The 23,936-nt window shown below is 41.4% G+C and overlaps 1 protein-coding gene across 1 annotated transcript in view; it reads right to left on the minus strand.

The window, feature by feature from the left end:
• SLC25A46 (solute carrier family 25 member 46) overlaps nt 1-23,936 on the minus strand; it is a 71,571-nt gene that overhangs the window by 22,241 nt on the left and 25,394 nt on the right. The window contains exons 3-4 of the mRNA XM_077462298.1: nt 8,812-8,869; nt 1,858-1,935 (exon numbers count right to left, since the gene is read on the minus strand). Coding sequence (XP_077318424.1) covers nt 1,858-1,935; nt 8,812-8,869 — 136 coding nt within the window. The remainder of the gene's footprint in view (nt 1-1,857; nt 1,936-8,811; nt 8,870-23,936) is intronic.

Raw genomic sequence — 23,936 nt, forward strand, 5'->3', positions numbered from 1 at the left:
AATCTAAAAGGAAATTGAATAAGAAAATGTTATGGTGTATGGCCAGCTTTAATGGTATCAGAGTAAAGGGGGTGGAATACAAATGCACACCACACTTTTCAGATATTTATTTGTAGAGAATTTTGAAGACCATTTATCATTTTCCTTCGACTTCACAATTATGTGCTACTTTGTGTTGGTCCATCACATAAAATCCCAATAAAATACATTTACATTTTTGGTTTAACATGACAAAATGTGGAAAACTTCAAGGGTTATGAATACTTTTTAAGGCACTGTAAATGTATATGCCTGTAAACTCCTGAAAATGCCTATAGTGTGCCCGGACACATTGGCTAACACTGAGGAAAGTTTCAAGGCAGAGAAAAATAAAAATGCTCAAAGCCTGTAGGAACATCTTTGAGCTGCAGTGTGCATTAGCTCTTAGAGACAGAGAAATAAAATCTCAATTGCCTGTAAAATCAGCTTTTTGGGTTGCAGTGTGCATGAGCCCTTACGGTGGAGGGGCAGGCTTGACAAAGAAGCCGGGCGACTTTGAAATGCATAGCTAGGCCCCTTATGTCATCCAACATGTAAAGTCATCCCCTGGAGCCTCCCATGCTGTCAGCAGTCCTTCTACATCTTTCTGCGTCTCGCGGGACCCATCATATTGAGTGGATGGTGGTTCTCTGCAGTCCTGGCTAGGCTGGCTCAGAGTTTATGTAAAACGCACTCTCTTTCCTATCATCTTGTAAGTTGCCAGTTGTATTTTTACATCTAGTAGATGGCCGTTAATCACATTAGAAGAGAAATTTCTGCATGAATCTTCAAAAAAATTTGACATTTTGCTCAGCCAGGTCTACCACCAGAAACTATAGAAACAAAAATTTAGACCAAAGTTCATTAACCTTTCGCTGCCATCAACATATGTTATACGTTGGCGACAGCAGTGGGAAGATTTAAACACATTGACAAGCTGATTGTCAGCTGTCTGGAGGAAACACACACCCCTTCCCATGCGTGTTCCCCCTCCATGTTTCTCAGGCTCTGCAGTCCCATTAGTTGACCCAGGATCAGCATAGCATTCCACCCCCATGCTTTCCAAGCTCTGTAGTTCCATTGGCTGACCCAGGACTGGCATGGTGGGTGCTGCCAGGTTAGGAGGGAGGTGGGGGTTAAGGAACTTCTGCTGACAGATCTCCCTTTCCTACTAAGAACCCAGAAGCGACGTGTCACTTTTCCCTGGCTGCTGTGGTCAGGGAAGAAGCTAATGGAGCGTGATCCAACAGCTTCAATAAAGAGCAGATGAGACATCAAGGGTCTATAACTATAGAGGTTGTTGACTTAAGTAGGTTTTTAGTCAGATTAATATAAAAATGATTGCAGAAAAATAGTTCTTATTCTCTTTTTGCATGTGAGAAAGCTTTTATTCCGGGTTTTAAAACTGTCTGGTTTCCTGCTGTTCGGTGACCACAGACCTAAATGGCAGGACTCCAGGTCACTGATGGATAGTTAAATAACTTAGAGGAAGGACACCCCTCTAACTTCTCCTGGTAGAGACAATTCTCTATAGATCCCATAGGAGCAGGCCATGAACTAAAACCTAGTGCTGGGTTCTAGTATTAAGACAACCCAACATGCTTTACGCACGCTGAAGCATGCTAGCTTTCTGTAACAAAGCTTTCAGTAAAATTATGGTTTTATAAAAATAACAATTATATAAAATATAATTTGATAAATTTCAAAAACAATATTAAAATACAACTGATCAAACATCATTACTGTTTGCCTTTAGCAATTTACCTCAATTTAGAGGTGAGCAGACGTCTACAACAAAAGAGTCAATCATACCAAAAAACACACAAATTGCAAACATACCTGAGTCTTTGTAAAGCTATACATGATATTCACAATGCTAAACGGTGAAAGATGGTAGTTTCTTGCATGGTAGTTAACCTGTAAGACAAAAAAAAATGTATTACATTTATAAACTCAAATTTCAAGCCAATTCCTTACTTTTTATATTTATTAATATTAGTATTAAACCCAAGAACAAAAAAATTTAACTATATAATTACAGCTCATCACTTCTTAGATCTTGTTTATGTTTTATTTCTTTTTTCACTTGGTGATCCAACCAGTAAGTCTGTTATTTTTCAACAGAACAAGCTGCCCAGAACAGTAGCAGTTAGAAAGTTGAGACATTTAAAAACATTTAAAAAACGGACAGGGGTGCTTACAATGGTCACTTTCATTTATGTAAAATATTGAATCCAAAAAGGGAAACCAGCCTGTTTCTGTAAACTAAAAAAAGCGTTATATGGACTTTGGCTTTAATTTGTTAGTCAAGTTCATCTAAATCTACTGGTCTGCCAACACTACCCTATCCCCAGACTGGCACTGCTGCTCTCCAAACGTATGTTCTTTGCTTTTCCAGTGGAGTGGAAAAAGATGGATATACACTAGAAAATTATCAGATAAACGTTTGTACGAATATCTGTACCGACATTTGTACACAGATTCCCAGTACATCTGATGACATGACGAATGTTGTTGGAAAAGTACTTCAAAATTGTGTTTGCTTTTAACATTGGATTTGGAAATGAATGTAATTAACTGAACAAAGAGCACGGCCCATGTTATAAATTTCTTTGTTCAACAAAAAAATTCCCATCCTGCTCCTTAGAATTTTTTCTAAGTCCATTTGACCCTATCATGATTAGCAAGTCAAACAAATGTTCCTCAAAAACAAAAAATTCTATTATGGCCTGCTTAAAGTGGTTGTTACATTAGTATCATGTTTTATACAGATCTAAAGTACTTTGGGTGTGTTTTTGTTAAATTGTAATCATAAATACCTTTTCTCTCACTGCCATTCTGCGGTCATGTGATCCCCCTCTGCTCTCCTTTCCCAATCTAAAGTCTAGTACACGGAAGATTAATCAGACGAATGATAGTCTGTTTTTTGGACGCCAATTTCCATATCGAAAATGAATAGATAACTAAAGTACGAAAATTATTGTATGACAGAATAAAAATTCAGAAGTGATGTAATGTGTTGCAGTGTATTTGTATTGTATTTTCGGATGAAAACTAGATGGATTTAAATGAAAACCGTACAATCTGGAATCGTACAAGAAAATTTTTGTGCTGGTCCCTTCGGAAGATTTGGGATGACAGCTGTGTACTAACGATCGGATTATCATACTATCGATTCGAAAGCAGTATTTTTTTTTTGTACGATATTCTGATCGTGTGTACAGGGCTTAAAGCGGGAGTAAACGCGCTGAAATTATTTTTTTTTCAGACCTGCAAGGGAAAAGGCATAATGAGCTAGTATGCACCGCATACTAGCTCATTATGAAATACTTACCTTAGAACGAGGCCCCAACATCTCACCCGATACACGCTGGAGGAGCTGATATGTTCCCTCGGCATGTCTTCCTGGTATCGCAGCTCCGGTGCTGTGAGTGGCCAGAGCAGCGATATCGTCACTCCCACACCATGCACGTGGGAGATTTCTTTCCAGCCGAGAATCCCTTGTGCGCATGTGCCGCTGCAGTCAGCGGCTCATTGCGAGGGGAATATCTCCTAAACCATAAAAGTTTAGGAGATTTTTTTTTTTTTTTTTTACCTACAGGTAAGCCTTATTATAGGCTTACCTATAGGTAAAAGTAAAAAAAAAAAAAAAAAAAAAAAAAAAAAAACTATACAACCACTTTAAGGAGAGCAGTGGGAGAAGCGGAGATTCCCCTCTGACATCAGCTGGCCAGCAGAGGGAGGTCACGTGACTGCAGAGTAGTCTTTAGGATTATAATTTTAAAGAAACAACCACAGAACTTCAGATCTGCCTAAAACAGAGAGGACACTAGTAATGGGGGTATATATTGCAGCAGAAATCGCGTCGGCAGAAGATGGGAGGGGCAGGGAGCAGATCAGCTCTCACACACAGACTGAGCTGACAAGCAGGGAGGGGAAGGAGGAGAGGGAGAGACAGTGGGATGACGGAGGCATTTAAACTGACCACGGTATCAAGAATTGGCAGTCATGATTACCGTGGTCAGTACACTAAGGGGGAAACAGGGACAGGCAGGCTCAACCAGGTATTTTACAGCATAGCGAGGGAGAAATTACACTGCAACAGCACTATGCTTTTATTCATGCTTTAAAAAGGAACAGGAGTTTTTTTTTTTCCTCCTAGGGTTACAACCTCTTTTAGACAAAGGAAGCGTGTTAGTGGTCGGATCACCAGGTAAAAATAAAAGGGGGGAAAAAAATTAAAAAGTCTAACGTAAAAACTAATGCAGCTACAATGGTAAATTTCAAGATTAGTAAGCTGCAATATATTACATTTTTGGTTTTGGGTTTAATACTGCCTTAAAGTGGAAGCCTATGCTAAAACTAAAATCCCTGCATCTACAGTGGGGATCGAAAGTTTGGGCACTCCAGGTACAAATGTGTATTAATGTGCATAACGAAGCCAAGGAAAGATGGAAAAATCTCCAAATGGCATCAAATTAGAGATTAGACATTCTTATAATATGTCAAAAAAAAAGTTCGATTTTATTTCCATCATTTACACTTTCAAAATTACAGAAAACAAAAAAATATCATCTGCAAAAGTTTGGGCACCCTGCAGAATTTATCGCATGCACTGCCCCCTTTGCAAAGCTGAGACTTGCCAGTGTCATGGATTGTTCTCAATCATCGTCTGGGAAGACCAGGTGATGTCAATCTCAAAGTTTTTAAATGGCCAGACTCATCTGACCTTGCCCCAACAATCAGCACCATGGGTTTTTCTAAGCAGTTGTCTAGAAAACTGAAACTGAAAATAGTTGACGCTCAAAAAGCTGGAGGAGAAGGCTATAAGAAGATAGCAAAGCGTTTTCAGATGTCAATATCCTCTGTTCGGAATGTAATTAAGAAATAACAGTCATCAGGAACAGTGGAAGTTAAAGCAAGATCTGGAAGACCAAGAAAAATATCAGACAGAACAGGATTGTGAGAAAAGCAATTCAAAGCCCACGTTTGACTGCCCGATCCCTCCAGAAAGATCTGGCAGACACTGGAGTTGTGGTACAATATTCCACTATAAAGAGATACTTGTACAAATATGGTCTTCATGGAAGAGTCATCAGAAGAAAACCTCTTCTACGTCCTCACCACAAAAATCAGCGTTGGAACTTTGCAAATGAACATATAGACAAACCTGAGGCATTTTGGAAACAAGTTCAGTGGACCGATGAGGTTAAAATATAACTTTTTGGCCGGAATGAGCAAAAGGTACGTTTGGAGAAGAAAGGGCACAGAATTTAATGAAAAGAACCTCTGTCCAACTGTTAAGCATGGGGGTGGATCAATCATGCTTTGGGGTTGTGGGAACATTTCATGAGTAGAAGGAAAAATGGATTCAATAAAATTTCAGCAAATTTTGGATGGTAACTTGATGCCATCTGTGAAAAAGCTGAAGTTAAAGAGAGGATGGCTTCTACAAATGGATAATGATCCTAAACACACCTCAAAATCCACGGGGGATTACGCGTAAACTGAAGGTTTTGACATGACCTTCACAATCTCCTGACCTCAGCATTATTGAAAATCTATGGATAGACCTTAAAAGAGCAGTGCGTGACAGACAGCCCAGAAATCTCAAAGAACTGGAACCCTTTTGTAAGGAAGAATGGGCAAAGATACCTCAAACAAGAATTGAAAGACTCTTGGCTGGCTACAAAAAGCATTTACAAGCTGTGATACTTGCCAAAGGGGGCAGTACAAGATATTAAGTCTGCATATTATAAGAATGTCTAATCTGTAATTTGATGCCATTTGGAGATTTTTCCATCTTTCCTTGACTTCGTTATGCACATTAATACACACATTTTTACCTGGGGTGCCCAAACTTTCGATCCCCACTGTATAGCCACCAGCAGCATTCTAACACTAACCTATCTAGCTCTGTAAAGAAAAAAAAAATCAGTATACATACCTTTTCTGCAGGCGATCCGACCCAATATTCAGTGGCGGAAGCTCTGCAGAGGACACGCCCGACAAATGAATGGGAAGTGACATCACCCATAGACTTACTATGGGGCTTCCGTTGTCAGATGTGTCCTCTGCCCCCGCCTCCACAGAGAGCTGACAGCTCAGCATGGGATAGAGTCGGATCGCCTGCAGAAAAGGTATGTATACTGATTTTTTTCTTTACGGGACTAGAGAGGTTAGTGTTAGCCCCTGCACACACGGTCGGAGATTTCCACAACCAAATCCGTCGGATTTTGCCAGTCGGATCTTGTCCGAAACTGTTGCATACACACAGTTGGACAAAGTTGGCGAAAAATCCAATCTTTCAGAACGTGATGACGTAATTTCGTTACGATGGGACTACATTCAGGCTAGTAGCCAATAGCTTTGATGTAGGAATTTGATCTGAGCATGTGTGGCACTTGGTCCGATCAAAATTCTCTACACATGATCTGAGTATGCCCGATCGGCCCAGCTGGTCGGGAAATATTTCCAACATGTTGGAAAATTGGGTCCCACGGATATTCCGACGGAATCAGTCCGATGCATACCACACACAGTCGGATTATCCGACGACGCGGCCCGATAGGACATATTCCGACGGATTCTCCGACCGTGTGTACAAGGGCTCAGAATGCTGGTGGCTATAGATGCAGAGATTTTAGTTTTAGCATGGACTTCCACTTTAAAGAAATCTTCCTCCAGGTATACAAGTTTACTTTTTAAATTGGTTTATACATTTATGTCTGCTGAACCCGAACCATGAATGACAAGAACTCTCACTAGCACAATCATAGAGAAACACCATTTAAAATGTTAATGTGGTTCTAAATGTCTGTTATAAAGCTGCTTTTTTTTTTTGAACCTCCTCTTCTTGGGTCCCCCCTGCCAGCATTCCTGGCTCCTCCCCTCCGCCGAGCGCTCTTGTAGAAAACGGCTTTCTATGGGGGCACTCGCTCCCCAGTCTTGCTGTCTATTGACACAGACAGTGGGCCTCTGCCCCCTACCCTTGTTCACTGGCTTTGATTGACATCAGCCATAGCCAATGGCTCCCGCTGCCTCAGAAAAGCCAGCGAGACCCAGAAGTGAGGGGAGAGAAGAGCTGGAGACGTGCGCAGAGGCAGATCGAATGAGGGAAAATAAAGGAGGGGGGATACTAATGACTAAACATTTTTTGCCTTAATGCAAGGAATGCATTAAGGTAAAACATAGTTAAGACTTTAGAACCACGTTAATCCTAGTTTTAAAAGGCAGAATGTGGCGCAGTGCCAGTGAATGCCCCTCAGTACAGGCAGAGCTAGGATAGCCCGCACGCACTAGCATTTTCCCTGGTAAACACTAGTGATGCATAAAAGGGAACTGAAATAATGTGACAAATCTTCACTGAAGAGGCATCACATGCCATTTGATATACCAAAACACACCTGTATGACGTTGGCATGAGTAGTGACCTGTCCAGCAGACAATGGAAATGATTCATTTAGGAAGCACGGCATTCAAAACAACAGCACTGAAACTGCCTGGTTCACAGCTTTCAAGTGATGTACATTTACAAATGAGGAATGTCAACCAAGATCAATGCCACTATGGAAACTTTCTTTCGCTTGTAAAACATAATCACCATTCAGTTTAAACCCTCAGGTTTGTGCACGTACATACACTAATCTCAACAAAAAATAAAATAAATAAATAGGAGGCAGCATTAGAATAATGAGTCAGGCTGCTTTCAAACTGCTCCATTGAAAAAGTGCATCAAAAATTAGATTTTTATGCATTTCCAGTGCGTTTGCTGGTTGCCTGATTCCCAGCATGCACCTGTGAAACATTGCATTGAAAGGCATGCATTTTTCTTTCGCTACTGAAAAATTAATCAATGTGAAAGGTCCCTAAGCTAGCAATACATGGATCAATTTTGTGTTTACCCTGGAGGAAAAAAAAAAAAAAAGAAAAAAGTAATTTCCTCTTCCACACTACACTGGCAGTTATTGTTTTTAGCAGCAGCGACAATCTGAATACCGTGGTGCTGCAGCACAGTGAATGTATCTGATAGGATGTAGTTACTGTTCGAATAAAATGCATTTCCACAGGCTTTGTCAAGCCAAATGGTGCTTGTGGGATCCATTCAGCAAGAATTGGACAAAATGTGTGCTGCCTATGGCCACCCATAGTACTGATTACAAGAAATGTAACTGAAAACATTTAAGCCATTTATGGGCAGGCTGATTCTACTTAAGTTGATCCATTGTCGACTTGGGTACAACCAGCATGTTGGATTTTTGGGATATAAAATTATTGCTATAGCCACAAGCAGTAATCATGGTATACTCCAGGCAGGGACAGCGTCTCTTCCCCCCCCCCAGCAGGGGAACACAACAGCTCCGCGGGAGGGATTCCCCCATAAACACTGGCTGTGTTAATGGGGGAATCAAGCAATTTTCTTCCCATCATCTATGGTCCTCTTTAGGTAGTCAAAGACAGGTAGATATCTTGTTGATGACGGGTAAAAACATCTGCCTGCTCTTCAATGACTTGCACACCTCTGGGACCAGCCTTGATTTTTTTTCCCCCATTTTGATTGAAGGAAGACTGCCATACAGAGAGTAAATAGTTCATCACCTTTTACTTTTGATTAGCCAAGGCCAAGATCATACAATTGTCAAATAAATTTTCCTTCAACTGATAGTGTTGTAACCCCCCCCCCATCCAAAATTAAATGATACATTTAGGCTTTAGATATACTTTAAAGTGATACACTGGTTCTGTTAAATCAAATAACCATTCAGATATACTACAAATAATCGTTATATTTACCTGGCACTGACGGCGCAAGACAATGCATGGGTGAGCCAATACATTTTCTGTAAAGAGACTTGGAGAACACAAGATTACTGTAAGTAAGCAATAGCCAATCAACATGTATATATTCATAGGACATAAACATTTAATATTTAAGGGGGTTTTAAGCCTTGTAAACATTTGAAGTATTGCACGATTTTAGCCATTGATTAATTCAGAATGTTTGGCGTTGAGAGGAGCTTCAGTCTGTAAGTCAGCAGCTACAAATACTAATATATAGACACTTACCTGTCCACTGATCCCACAATGTCAGCACCCCAAGCAGATTCGTCAACTGGCTTCGGGTGCAGATATTGTAATTAAAGGGAAACTGGCAGTGAAGCCTTCAGGCTTCACAGCTGGTTTCCTGTTGCGCATGCATGAGTTGCGCTATGCATTCTGAATGGTCCCACTGTCTTCTGGGACCGGTCTGTGTCCTTGAAGGCAGCGGGGGGGGGGGGGGGGGACGAGGAGGGGCCAGAAATTGAGGTTGTTGACCAGCGTTCTTACCCGGAAGTGGGAGCGGGTACCTGTCAAAACCAGGCACCTGCCCCCTCACCCCCAAAAAGTATAAAAACGTGGCAGTGGAGGGGGTGACAGTGCAAACAAGTGGAGATCCTCTTTAAGTAATACCCTTTATAGGTATAAGTTCACTTTTTAGAAAAAATAAATAAAAATGTACATTTATTTTTTTGGCGCCTGTAAAACATTGCACAAGTTATCAGCAGATTGCTGGTGCCATGCAGGTCTCCAGTAGATCTGGCAGTGTATTTGTGTGCCTGTAAATCCCATATGGGTAAGAAGATACAATCTGACAGGAGGAGATTATGACGTAGCATGGTGCTCCACAGAGCCGTGATAGTTCATTAAAAACTACAAGCCGGCAGCCGCAAAGGCTGCTGGACCACGTTGTTTTCCCATTCACAGGACACTGTGAATGAGTGACATGTCTGGGCGGGCAGAGCCGCACTCAGCCACGTTTAAAAAAAAATAGTGACAGCTAGATGGGGGGGGCTGAAGATCCCCGTTAGCTGTCAGATTGGGGAATCGGGGTGGTGTGGGGGCCGACACCCTGAACATAGGTGTAACATGTTATGAAAGGTGAACTTATCCTTTAGCTTAAAGTGGAAGTTCAGCCTAAAACTTTCTAACGCTAAGTCTACTCTCAGCCACATCCTAAAATATTCTAACCCTGTAAAAGAGGGAAAAAATTTTCAGCAGCAGAAGATGCGTGCAGGAGAGAACCAAAAACGGCTGGTAAATGCCCAAGAAGTGACATCACCCACAAAGTTACTATGGGGCTTCCGTTGTCGGCTGCCTCTCCCGCACACTGAAGCCACCACTGCCAGCTCAGTGGGGACTGGAGGTGACTATAGTCATTTTTAGGTTTAGAGTTAGTTTTGGCTGAACTTCTACTTTAAGTTATGCAAGTTTTTTGGATCCCTTAGATTCCTTCTTCGAGCCTTATATAAAACCAATGACTGTTCTGAAACAGACAGAGAAACAATAAGGATCAGTTTGGAAATATTCTGGGTGATTAATTACAAGATAAGTGCAAGCTCTAGTCTCACCTCAAGTGAAAATCCTTTTGGCCTACTTTCCCTTCATCGATTATATATTTGGACTGCCGGGTGATTTTTATTTTTATTTTATTTTATTTTTTAATCAGCTTCACAACAACTTTCACACCATACTAAAAAACAAATCAAAAAATTAAACCACTCCAAAAAATAAATAAATAATTCCTGGACACCACGATAAGGCCCATTTCACATATGAAGACCATTCATCTAAACAGTTCAGTCACTGTTTCTCAAAGAAAAAAAAAAACAATGGAGGGAGTTTTCATCCATTTCCCATCAGCTGCTCATCAGTTTTTACCATCTACTACCAATACAAAAACGGATCTTTACATCTGTTTTTCATCTGCTTTTCCTTTTCTTAACCACTTAAGGACCGCCTCCTGTAAATATACGACTTTTTTTTGAAGAGGGATATCTTGGCAACGGCAGCAGCTGCTGCCACAACTGAGATATTCCTCTTTACAGGAGGCGGTACTGTGTACGATAACAGTGGTCTCCGGGGCGGGTTCACCGCAAGATCACAGTTATCGGCGGTGGGAGAGGTGCCACCCCCCTCCCGCCGCTCTTCCGCGCCCTCCGCCGCTTACTGGAGCCGTCGGTAGTGGCGGAGGCGATTGGGTCCTTTCTGCTGAGTATAGAGACGAGTGAGGCCAAGATGGCCCCCACTCGTCTCTATACCATAGGAGGGCGGAAGCGACGTCAAAACGTCACTTCCGCCCATACCTCTTAAAAAGGTATCTTTTTTTCAATGTCATTTTTTTTAAATGACTATTTTTTTTATTTATTCTTTTTATTGCATTTAAGTCCAAATATGAGATCTGAGGACTTTTTGACCCCAGATCTCATATTTAAGAGGACCTGCCATGCTTTTTTCTATTACAAGGGATGTTTACATTCCTTGTAATAGGAATAAAAGTGGTCCATTTATTTTTATTTTTTTATTTTTTTTAAAGTGTAAAAAATAAATAAAATAAAGAAGAAAAAAATATAAATATTTTTTTTAAAACCCCCCTGTCCCGACGAGCTCGCGCACAGAAGCGAACGCATACGTGAGTAGCGCCCGCATGTGAAAACGGCGGGCAAACCACACATGCGAGGTATCGTCGCGATCGGTAGAGCAAGAGCAATAATTCCCTAGAACTCCTCTGTAACGCAAAACATGCAAGCTGTAGAATTTTTTAAAGGTCGCTTATGGAGATTTTTGAGGGTAAAAGTGACGTCATTCCATGAGCGGGCACAATTTTGAAGCATGACATGTTGGGTATCAATTTACTCGGTGTAACATTATCTTTCACAATCTAAAAATAATTGGGCTAATTTTACTGTTGTCTTATTTTTTTATTCAAAAAAGTGATTTTTTTTTTTCCAAAAAAAGTGCGCTTGTAAGACCGCTGCGCAAATACGGTGTGAAAAAAAGTATTGCAATGACCGCCATTTTATTCTCTAGGGTGTTCAAAAAAAAACAAAATATAATGTTTGGAGTTCTAAGTAATTTTCTAGCAAAAAAAAAAAAAAAACTGTTTTAAACGTGTAAAACGCCAAATCTGAAAAAGAGGCCTGGTCCTTATGTGGTTGACGGAAGCAGATGTAAACCGATGTAAATGGACAATCACCCGTTTTCCATAGAGATGCATTGAATGAATGGATGGATGGAAAACAAACACATGTGTGAAAGGGCCTAAGAATTATAGGAGCACATTTGCAAACATTCATCTACAGAAAATGCCCATTACTCAGGCATGATCGTTTCCATCCCAGACACATACAAGGATCTGTCTTCTATAGTCAGCCCATAAAGTACAATCAGATCAGCTCAGACACCACAGACTTTCTAATGGAACATATATAGTCCACTGACAATCAACACCCAGATCTGGAAATTGATTACCATCCCCAGAACCTGTTTTTTTTTTACATCATCAACCGAGTCAAAAAGAATAATCAGGTCCCACTAGTGGTCACCTACAAGCGCTAAAGAAAGATCACAAAACAACTCCAGCCACTTCTGCACAAAGATCAAAGGCTTCAATAAATATTCCTACAACTACTTCTAGTAGCCTATTGACCCCAATCTTATGCTAGGTACACATGGGGAGTTTTATTTCCTCCCCCCCCCCTCCCATTAACCACTTCACATCCAGGCCAATTCTGATATTTCTCTGCTACATGTAAAATTCATCATTTTTTTGCTAGAAAATTACATAGAACCCCCAAACATTCTATATGTTTTTTTACCAAAGACCCTAGAGAATACAATGGCGGTTGTTGCAACTTTTTATCTCGCACGGTATTTGCACAGCAATTTTTCGAGCGCATTTTTTTCAGAAAAAAAAGTTTCATGCTTAAAAAACAAAACAAAAACGTAAACTTAGCCCAATTTTTTAGCATAATGTGATAGATGAAGATACGCCGAGTAAATAGATACCCAACATGTCACGCTTCAAAATTGCACGTGCTCGTGGAATGGCGCCAAACTTTGGTATTTAAAAATCCCCATAGGCGACGCTTTAAATTTTTTTACTGGTTACATGTTTTGCGTTACAGAGGAGGTCTAGTGCTAGAATTATTGCTCTCACTCTAACATCCGTGGCGATACCTCACATGTGTGGTTTGCACACCGTTTTCATATGTGGGTGGGACTTGCGTATGCGTTCGCTTCTGCGTACGAGCTCACAGGGACAGGGGCGCTTTAATTTTTTTTTTTTTTATTGTTAATTTTACTTTTATTTATTTTTAGTTTGACACTTAAAAAAAAAAAAAAATAATGATTACTTTTATTCCTATTACAAGGAATGTAAACATCCCTTGTAATAGGAATATGGCACGATAGGACCTATTTACAGTGAGATATGGGGTCAATAAGACCCCATATCTCACCACTAGGCTGGGAAGCCCAAAATAAAAAATAAAAAAAATGTAAAAAAAACGATCCTGGCTTCCTAGCCAAATCGGCGCCGTTATTTTGGATGCAGAGGCCGGGCGTGACGTCATAACATTGCGCCCGGCCTCCGAACGATCATAGAGACTTCGGGGACGATCTGGTCCGCCGGAAATCTCTATGGTATTATCCGGGGGCCGGCGGATCCTGTGACCGGCTCACCGATGGAAGCATCGGAGGGCGGCGGGACGTCCCCTCCCACCTCCCGTAAGAACGATCAAGCGGCGTAACAGCCGCTATGATCACTCTTATGGTGCAGGGAATCGCCGGCTGAAAACGCTGATATATCTGAATGATGTCTGTGGCCTCAGGCATCATTCAGATATACCCCCGGAAAGTCAAGGATGTCCTGGACGTACCTTGGGCGGGAAGTGGTTAAACCCAATGGGCTAAATGTAGAATAAAACAGAGAGCTCGTCATACTAGTCATCGCAGTGTCTCGCCCCATTGAGTTATTGTGTTTCGGTCAGGGCCCCCCACCAGAACACACTGAAGAGGGCTAATCATCCGCCAGCACCGATCAGATGCTTGTTTTCCAGGATGCCTGTTCGATAAAAGCCAGTTGTTAGACCAGGTTCTGTCAGACAGGCTGCAGTACACACGGACTGAATGTCGTCCAATTTCTGTTGAACCGGCCAATATTTAGCCCATGTGTACCAACCTTCTTGCTGGCCATGCACACAGCTAAATCAGATGAAAGCCAAGCCATTGGTGGCCCTGATGGCACCAAACGCAACAGACTTTGGTTTGAAGAGCAAAGCCGCTGGGCAGAAAAATCGCAGGCAAACAGTGACCGCAGCCAATCAGATACAGTCACTATTTAGGTATACTGACAGCTGCAAGAGTTTTCCAGCTGGGCTATAAAATTTTCCGACAACATTATCCGATCGGACTTTGTCCGATCATGTGTAGAGAATTCCGGTCGGACAAAGTGCCACGCTTGCTCAGATCAAATTCCTAGACCAAAGCTATTGGCTACTAGCCTGAACGTAGTCCCGTCCTAACGAAAAAATGTCATCACGTTAAGTACGATCGGATTTTCTGACAACTTTGTCCGACTGTGTGTATGCAACAGTTTCGGACAAAATCCGGATTTGGTTGTCGGAATGTCCGACCGTGTGTACAAGGGCTTAGAATACAGCAGTCAGTGTGGGCACCCTCTATCTACGCCCTTCTGAGCTTAGATGTGGGAACTTACTGGTTTCTCTCAATCAGCCTTTATATAGCTAGCCTTAGATGGCGTATTGTATTTACAGTATATTATAATACTACAGTGCCTTGAAAAAGTATTCATACCCCTTAAAATGTTCCACATTGTCATGTCACAACCAAAAAAAGGTAAAATGTATGTTATTGGGATTTTAAGTGATAGACCAACACAAAATAGCACATAATTGTGAAGTGGAAGGAAAATCATAAACGGTTTTTAATTTTTTTTTTTTTTACAAATAAATGTGTGAAAAGTGTGGCGTGCATTTGTATTCAGCCCCCCCCCCAGAGTCAATACTTTGTAGAACCACCTTTTGTTGCAATTACAGCTGCAAGTCTTTTTGGGAATGTCTGTACCAGCTTTGCACATCTAGAGTGAACATTTTGGTCATTCTTTACAAAAGAGCTCAAGCTCTTTCAGATTGGATCTGGTGTCTGAACAGCAAATTTCAAATCTTGGCACAGATTCTCAATTGGATTTAGGTCTGAACTTTGACTGGGCCAGTCTAACACATGAATATGCTTTGATCGAAACCATTCCATTGTAGCTCTGGCTGTATGTTTAAGGTCGTTGCCCTGCTGGAAGGAGAACCTCCGCCCCAGTCTTTTGCGGACTCTAACCGGTATTCTTTGAAGATTGGCTTGCATTTGGCACCATCCATCTTCTTATTAAAGGGGTTGTAAAGGTAAATATTTTTTCACCTTAATGCATTCTATGCATTAAGGTGAAAAAACATCAGACAGTGCCGGCTCCCCCAGCCCCCCCGCTTTTACTTACCAGACCCCTTGAAAGTCCCACGGTCGCCCCTGACGTCCTCTTCGCCGCTCAGCCTGGCCGCTGATTGGCTGGAGTGGATGGAAAGCAGCGCAGCCATTAGCTCGCGCTGCTGTCAATCACATCCTATGACACTGCGCGCCGGGGGCGGGGCCGAGTGATACAGTGAGCAGCTATAGCCACCGGCTGTATCACGTGCTTCTCACCATGCGAGGGAGCTTGCATGAACGTGAGAAGTACTGGCGTGGGTGGGAATTCCGACGAAAAATGTCTGATCGGACCGTGTTGTCGGATAATCCGACTGTGTGTGGGCTCCATCGGACTTTTTCCGTCGGAATGTCCGACCAGCAAAGTTTAAGAGCTGGATATAAAATTTTCCCACAACATGATCAGATCGGACTTTGTCCAATTGTTTGTAGAGAATTCCGATCGGACAAAGTGCCACGCATGCTCAGATCAAATTACGAGACCAAAGCCATTGGCTAATAGCCTGAACGTAGTCCCGTCGTAACGAATGAACGTCATCACGTTCTGAACGATCGGATTTTCTGACAACTTTGTCCGACCGTGTGTATGCAACACCAGTTTTGAAAAAAATCTGACGGATTTTGTGGTCGGAATCTCCGACCGTGTGTACAAGGGCTAATAGTTGTCCTGTGGACAGATTCTCCCACCTGCTGTGCTGTGGATCTCTCCAGCTCCTCCAGAGTTACCATGGGCCTCTTGTCTGCTTCTCTGATTAATATTCTCCTTGCCCGGCCTGTCAGTTTAGGTGGACGGTCATGTCTTGGTAGGTTTGCAGTTGTGCCTTACTCTTTCCATGTTTGGATGATGGATAGAACAGTGCTCCATGAGATGTTCAAAGCTTGGGGTATTTTTTTTTCCTTTTTTATAACCTAACCCAGTTTTAAACTTTTTTCACAACTTTACCCCTGACTTGTCTGGTGTGTTCCATGGCCTCCATGATGCGGTTTGTTCACCAAGGTTCTCTAACAAACCTCTGAGGGCTTCACAGAACCGCTATATTTTTACAGAGATTAAATTACAGGTGGACTCTATTTACTAATTAGGTGACTTTTAAGGACAATTGGATCCACTAGACTCTAAATAGGGGGTATCAGAGTAAAGGGGGCTGAATACAAATGCACACCACACTATTCAGATATTTATCTGTAAAAAATTTTGAACACATTTATCGTTTATGGAATGAAATTAAAAGAGGTTTCAAGAAGCGCACACAGTCCACAAGTATTGCAGAGCTGCCTTTCCATGTCTAGATTATGCCAAGAATAATCATTAGCTTGATGTTCACTGACTAATATAAAACACATACATTTAAATGCCATAGATTTTAAATTACACAATAGGGTTAAGGACCGGATCACACCACATGTAGTCCATTTTTTTTGCATGGAAAGAAAGTTACCGTATATACTCTAGTATAGGTCGATCCGAATATAAGCCGAGGCCCCTAATTTACCACAAAAAACTGGGAAAACGTATTGACTCGAGTATAAGCCGGGGGTGGGAAATGCAGCAGCTACTGTAAGTGGCAAAGAGGGTCAACAATGCCCATCTGCAGCTGCATGTCTCACTGTGTCTATTGCATGCCTCCCTGTGTCCTGTGCAGATCTGCCTACCTCACTGTGTCCTGTGCAGATCTGCCTACCTCCTTGTGTCCTGTGTATACCTCCCTGTGTCCTGTGCAGATCTGCCTACCTCACTGTGTCCTGTGCAGATCTGCCTACCTCCCTGTGTCCTGTGTATACCTCCCTGTGTCCTGTGCAGATCTGCCTACCTCCCTGTGTCCTGTGTATACCTCCCTGTGTCCTGTGCAGATCTGCCTACCTCCCTGTGTCCTGTGTATACCTCCCTGTGTCCTGCGCAGATCTGCCTACCTCACTGTGTCCTGCGCAGATCTGCCTACCTCACTGTGTCCTGTGCAGATCTGCCTACCTCCCTGTGTCCTGTGTATACCTCCCTGTGTCCTGTGCAGATCTGCCTACCTCCCTGTGTCCTGTGTATACCTCCCTGTGTCCTGTGCAGATCTGCCTACCTCACTGTGTCCTGTGTATACCTCCCTGTGTCCATTGCAGCCTACCTGTGCTAATCTTCATCCTTTGTGTCCTGTGCATGCCTCCGTGTGCCCATCTGCAGCCACCGATCAGCGTGTCACAAAAACATACGGCGGCCATTCCAGTATTCAAAAGCCGCACCTCCTCTTCGTCTGTGATAGGCAGAACACTCAATTTCCCAGCAGTCAGTTTTCAGCCTATCATGGACATCCCCTCATCCTCGTCTGAGGTATGAGGATGAGGGGATGTCCGTGATAGGCTGAAAACTGACTGCTGGGAAATTGAGTGTTCTGCCTATCAGACGAGGAGGAGGCGCGGCTTTTAAATACTGGAATGGCCGCTGTATGTTTTTATGACACGCTGGCCACCGTCTGTCTACATGACATGCCTGATCAGGTAGGCAGACGGCGGTGACTCGAGTATAAACTTTCAGCCTAAAAAAAGGGCTGAAAATCTCGGCTTATACTCGAGTATATACGGTATATGGTTTCCAATGGGATAGTTGACATCAGTACAGTCAGTTCCAGTGCTTTCTAGTTCCAGGAAAAAAAAAAAATGTGTGCAAATCCCTTCCATGCATACAGCTAGTTATAAATAGGAGGTGGTCACCATTTTTGTTTAGAGTTTACATGGAGTAGGGAAGGGTTAAAACTCCTACAAGTTTATCTTTTGTTGTCTGTCTGCCATTGGGACATTTCCCTTTACTTAAGACATAAAATCTCTAAAAGTGAGGGTATATTCTTGATCTGGGAACAGCTCTAAAATGTTGCATTTTCCTTCACTTTAATTCTCTATAACAATGGTTACTGGGATAAATAAAGGGGTGAATCTCCCCCCCCCCCCCCAAAAAAAAAAAAAACTGATTGAATAAAAATTTGGCAGAACCCTCTGTCTTTATAAAAAAAAAAAAAAAAATCCAACTGTCCAAGATCCAAGAAAATCCAAGAAATGGTTCAAAAGAAGCATACTAAAATCCAGCTCCTGAAGATCAGCCAGGATCTGGCACTAGCGCAGAGAAGAAAAACAATGGTGCAGGGTCTCGAGAGTTAAAAGAAATGACAATAGAAAGAAATACCTTAGGGCTTTCACTGGTTCTCTTAAAACTGTGGTATGCGTTTAAAAAAAATGTATAGTGTTTTTATTGCATTTTTAATGCTTTGCATTAAAATATAAACGCAATGCATATGCGGTTTAGATATGATTTTGCATGCGTTTTCCTTGCTGGCCAACTGCTAGGAGCAGACACCCATCAGCATCCACACAACCAGTGACTCATCCCTGCCGAGTCACTGCTTGATAAAGAGCATCCACCAGCATTTTAGCAATCTGATTCATCGCTGCCGTCAGCCAGGGTTTCACAGATGACAGCATGATGTAAACAAAGGAGCCGACACAAAAAAAAAAAAAAATAAATAAAAAAAAAGGGATGATGAAATGTAAGGGTCCTCTCAACAACTGATATCAGGCCCGTGAGGTCTGGTATGAATTTTTAAGGGGATCCCATGCCAAAAAAAATAAAAAGGGTGTGGGGTCCCCCAAAATCAATACCAGACTCCTATTCGAGCATGCAGCCAAGGAAAAGGGGGGCTCTCCCCCATCACAAAGCATCTTATCCCCATGTTGATAATGACAAGGGCCTCTTCCCCCACAACCCTAGCCCAGACATCATAACAGGGTTGCCAGGTAGGATTTGACCAAATATTGACACGTCCATATACAGTAGGACCACGGCATCGCTGGGGAACTCTGTCCCAAACTTCAACTGTGGGGGGGAAGGGGGGGGGGGTGCGGAGTGTCATTTGGTACCGGGCAAGCAACTGGAATAGTCAAGTGTTGGCGGCAGTGACCGACTTGGAGCTACATTGCTGGATGATGCGAGTGATGAAGATAGTACATGGGGGGCATTTTTTTTAAAATGAAGGACTCTTAGGGAGGGGCCCCCCTGACTTGAACTTCAAAGTAATGACTCTTAGATTATATTCTATGCTGACTCTGTATTATTCTGCCATGCTCTTTTTGCTAGGTTGTGTTCTCGATCCCATAGATTCTGCTGTACGCATATAGGCTTTTAGGCATATGGCTGTTGGCTACGAAACATGTATCTGTATTCCGTGTTCCTTGTATATCTACTGTTTATGTTTATTGACTGCTTGTCATTCACAGTAAAAATAATAAAAATTTTATAAAAAAAAAAAAAAATGAAGGACTTGTCAAAAAATGGTCAGGTTTTTCATTTACACTTGTCTTTTTTGGTGAATGAGTAGGGCTATGTACCCCTTACTCATTTACATGGTCTGGGCAGGGATCTGGCGGCCATCTTATTGTTAAAAAGGGGGTCTCTTCCAGATTCAGATAAGCCCCCTTCCAGCAGACCCACACAATCACTGGGCCAGGGTTGTGTGGAAGAGGCGGTTGTCTTTATCAACATGGAGACAAGGGTCTGGGGAGGGGGGATCTCCCCTTGGTAAAGTGCCCCATGTTGAGGGCATGTAGCCTGGTATGGTTCAGAAGGGGGTGGGGGGGTTACAAGCGACTCAAAAAATGTACCAAATTGATTTCAATAGGAGGTGCGCTGCTTAAAACCCATGCACCAAAGATGCTGTATGCAGGACAAGACACTGCAGACGCAGTGCCCAGATGTGAACAGTTACAGCAGTCTAGCGTGGCAAACGTGCACCAGTGTAAAAAGGGTCACTTAGCAATGCAATCAGGCACTTGTCAAAAGGTGATCAGAGGTAGCAGCAACAGATTTTTAGGCTGAAATACATCATGGCTAGATGTTGGACCGAGTGGTATTTGTGTTTAGGGCCCTATGCATGCAGGGACATATGCCTAGAATGCAGAAAACATATGCCCATACCTAGATCATCTACCTAAACCCTCCACTTGATTGACTTGATACCAAAAAAAATTAAATAAAATTCATTACTCAGGTTAATTTTAAATGCTGTTCCACTGAACGTTACCTCCCAGACTGAGATTAACTTTAGGAAAAGCCCCAAATAATAGTAAGTAAAAAAATACAGACCAAAAAAAAAAGAATTTATATTATATATTAAAGAATACAACATTAAAAAAGGTGGTTCTAAAGGTATTTTGCCTTAATGCATCTTCTGCTCCCCCTAGCCCCCCATTCTCCATCCAGCACCGTGCCCGTCTGTCTCCTCTTCTTGATCTCACTGGAGGCTCTGACAGCAATAGGAGCCATTGGCTTCTGCTGCTGTCAGTCAAAACCAGTGAGCAGAGAGCGGGTCCAATCTGCGCTGTCTATGGACTCACACAGCCCAGCGGGGGCACAAGCTCATATCTGCCCCCATAACAAGCAGCTTGCTATGACGGCAGACACAGAAGAGGAGGAGCTGACAGTGCTGGCGGGGGACCCCAGAGAAGGAGATTCTGGGACACTCTGTGCAATACCATTGTACAGAGCAAGCAAATATAAACCTGTTTTTTTTTTTTTTTTAAAGGGAAAAAAAAAAAAAAAAAAATAGTGTTTACCAATGCTTTAAGGGTTCCATAGAGTTTGTTTATTGTCTAACATGTCTCCTTTATAGGGATGCACCGATACTGATGTCTATACCAAGCATTTGTGCGAGTATCGGTACTCGTCCAAGTGCTCCTGATACCAAAATTAATACTTTGCGGTGCAATTTGCGTCCATACAGAATGAACACACATGTACTTTAAACAGGAATGCAGTGCGATTCCTGTGCAAATTGCATACGATTTCCGTGTGTGTGTGTGTGTGTGTGTGTGTGTGTGTGTGTGTGTGTGTGTGTGTGTGTGTGTGTGTGTGTGTGTGTGTGTGTGTGTGTGTGTGTGTGTGTGTGTAAAGGGATTAAAGCGCCATCTAGTGGGCTGTTTAAAAAAAATGTTAGAACTCACAGTACATATTTCAAATCAGGGCTGCTGAAGGTGATGTAGAGGCGGTCGACCCCCAAGCGGACATCACTTCCGCCCTATACCCACGGGGTCCTGACTCTTCCAGCGGTCCGGATTTGCTAGTTTTGCAAAGTATCGGTACTTGGTATCGGTGAGAACTTGACCAAAAGTATCAATACTTGTACTCGCCGATAAGAAAAACAAAAAACGGTATCGGTGCATCTCTACTCCTTTATGTTGAATGTATAATCAGAACCTCCAGATTTGGGGTCCATTGTTGACTCTTCGAGAAGGAGATCTTAGACCATAGTGCCCTACGCCAAATTGTAGAGCAACACAATAAATCCACCAAAGAGAGTTAAAATGGTATAAAACCCCCACCCAAAAAAAAAAAATGTCAGCCTCTAAGAACTGACATTCAAGAACTGGTAAACTAAAATATATAATTATTCTGCTTCTGGATTAAATACCACTTTAAAGAAATCTACTCCTCCCTTGTTTTTTCAGCTGGGAGATTTCATAGATTAGCTGTCACCATTTAACATATTGGAGATAGAGAGATATATATATATATATATATATATATATATATATATATATATATATATATATATATATATATATATATATATATATATATATATATATATATATATATATATATATATATATATATATCTCTCTATCTCTATTATATTTTGTATATATACATATACACACACACACACACACACAAACTGTATAACGCCTAAAATCCCAAAAGGCCCTAACTTTATACTCTGATCAAGATTATTTTAACCACTGGTAATTTTTTGCTATATGGAACTGCGGCGCCTTAACTGACAATTGTTGTGCGACGCTGTATCCAAACAAAACTGACAGCCTTTTTTTTTTCCCATAGAGCTTTCTTTTGGTGGTATTTGATCACCTCTATGGTCTTTATTTTTTGCGCTTTAAACACAAAAAGAGCATAAATTTCGAAAAAAAAAAAAAAAAAACACCACAATATTTTTTACTATAATAAATATCCCCAAATATATTTTTAGAAATCCAAATTTCTTCCTCAGTATATATATATATATATATATATATATATATATATATATATATATATATTTTTGGTAAAAAAAGAAAAATAAATCACAATAAGCGTATATTGATTGGTTTGTGCAACAGTTATAGCGTCTACAAACTATGAGAGAGTTATAGACTTTTTTTTTTTTCTTTTTAAACAGTAATGGCGGTGATCTGCAATTTTTAGCAGTACTGCAACATTGCGGCAGACAGATCGGACACTTGACACATTTTTGGGATCATTGACATTTACACAGCGATCACTGCTCTAAAAATGCACCAATTACTGAGTAAATGTCACTGGCAGGGAAGGGGTTAACACTAGGGGGCGATCAAGGGGTTAAATGTGCGTTCCCTAGGTGTGTTCTAACTGTGAGGGGAGACAATCGTTGTTCCCAAGTAGTAGGAACAAACAATGTCTCTTCTCTCCTGATAGAACCGGGATTTGTGCATTTACACACACAAATTCCTGTTCCTGCTCTCATGCACGCGATCGTGTGTGGCCGGCGGATCGGCGCGAGCCAATCGGCAAGTGGTTAATTTGCTCTACTTCTCCTGTATTTCATGTCATTTTTATACTCGGTTCATAACTTTTGCATTTCATATATTTTTCCATCACAAAATCACAAATATTGACTCATATTGTGCACCAAAATATCAAAAATGCATTGCCGTGCTGATAACAGCTACTAGGCTTTATTAGCCTAGGTTCATATTGTGCTTCTGCATAGTCATGCGTTTTTCTGTGCGTTTTTTTATTTTTACTTGCGTTGATGTGTTTTTTTGTAGGAGGAAACTGGTTACTAAACAAAAACACTGCCAAAAACACGTTTTTTTTTTTTTTTTTTTTTTTTATTGTTATGCACTTTTCATGAGCTCCCACTGAAGTCTATGGAGTTTTACCAAAGCAGCATTTGCACCCTTTCAAGAAAAAATAAAATAAAATCGCACTGCACCACATTGCATAATGTGAATGGGCACCATAAAGAATAATAGGATTTCCATTGTTGTGCAACAATAGATGCTTGTGAAATCACACTAGTGATAGTGGAATCTGACTATTTCCTCCCAATCTTTGGTATTACAGATCATCCTTTTTGAAGTGTTACACGCGGTTTCATTGATGTGGTTTTTAAAAATACATTACAACACATCTCCCTCTAGTGGTAGAATTGTGCAATAACATATGTATTTTTTCATTAATGAAATCTTATCGATGTAAAATTCACCAGCAGTATTATGATTGTTTTAGCCCTTATTATTACAATTTAGATATACCACATTGTGGTTAAAGTTTTAGTAGCCTACACTATGCAACCATTTTTTTTTTTTATACTGTTTTTCTCTGTAACACTGCTTGGAACTTAGATGAAGGTGGTACTCCCCAAAAGCTTGTCCTGATAATTTTTGTGTAAATAAAGTATGGTATTACATACCATATATACTCGAGTATAGGCCAACCCGAATATAAGCCGAGGCACCTAATTTTAGCACAAAAATAAATAAATAAATAAAAAAAAATGGGAAAACGTATTAACTCGAGTATAAACCTAGGGTGGGAAATG

The sequence above is a fragment of the Lithobates pipiens genome, unplaced genomic scaffold (assembly GCF_037356315.1).
Source record: "Lithobates pipiens isolate NorthernLeopardFrog02 unplaced genomic scaffold, aLitPip1_a1.2 Scaffold_3, whole genome shotgun sequence".
Lineage (NCBI taxonomy): Eukaryota > Metazoa > Chordata > Amphibia > Anura > Ranidae > Lithobates > Lithobates pipiens.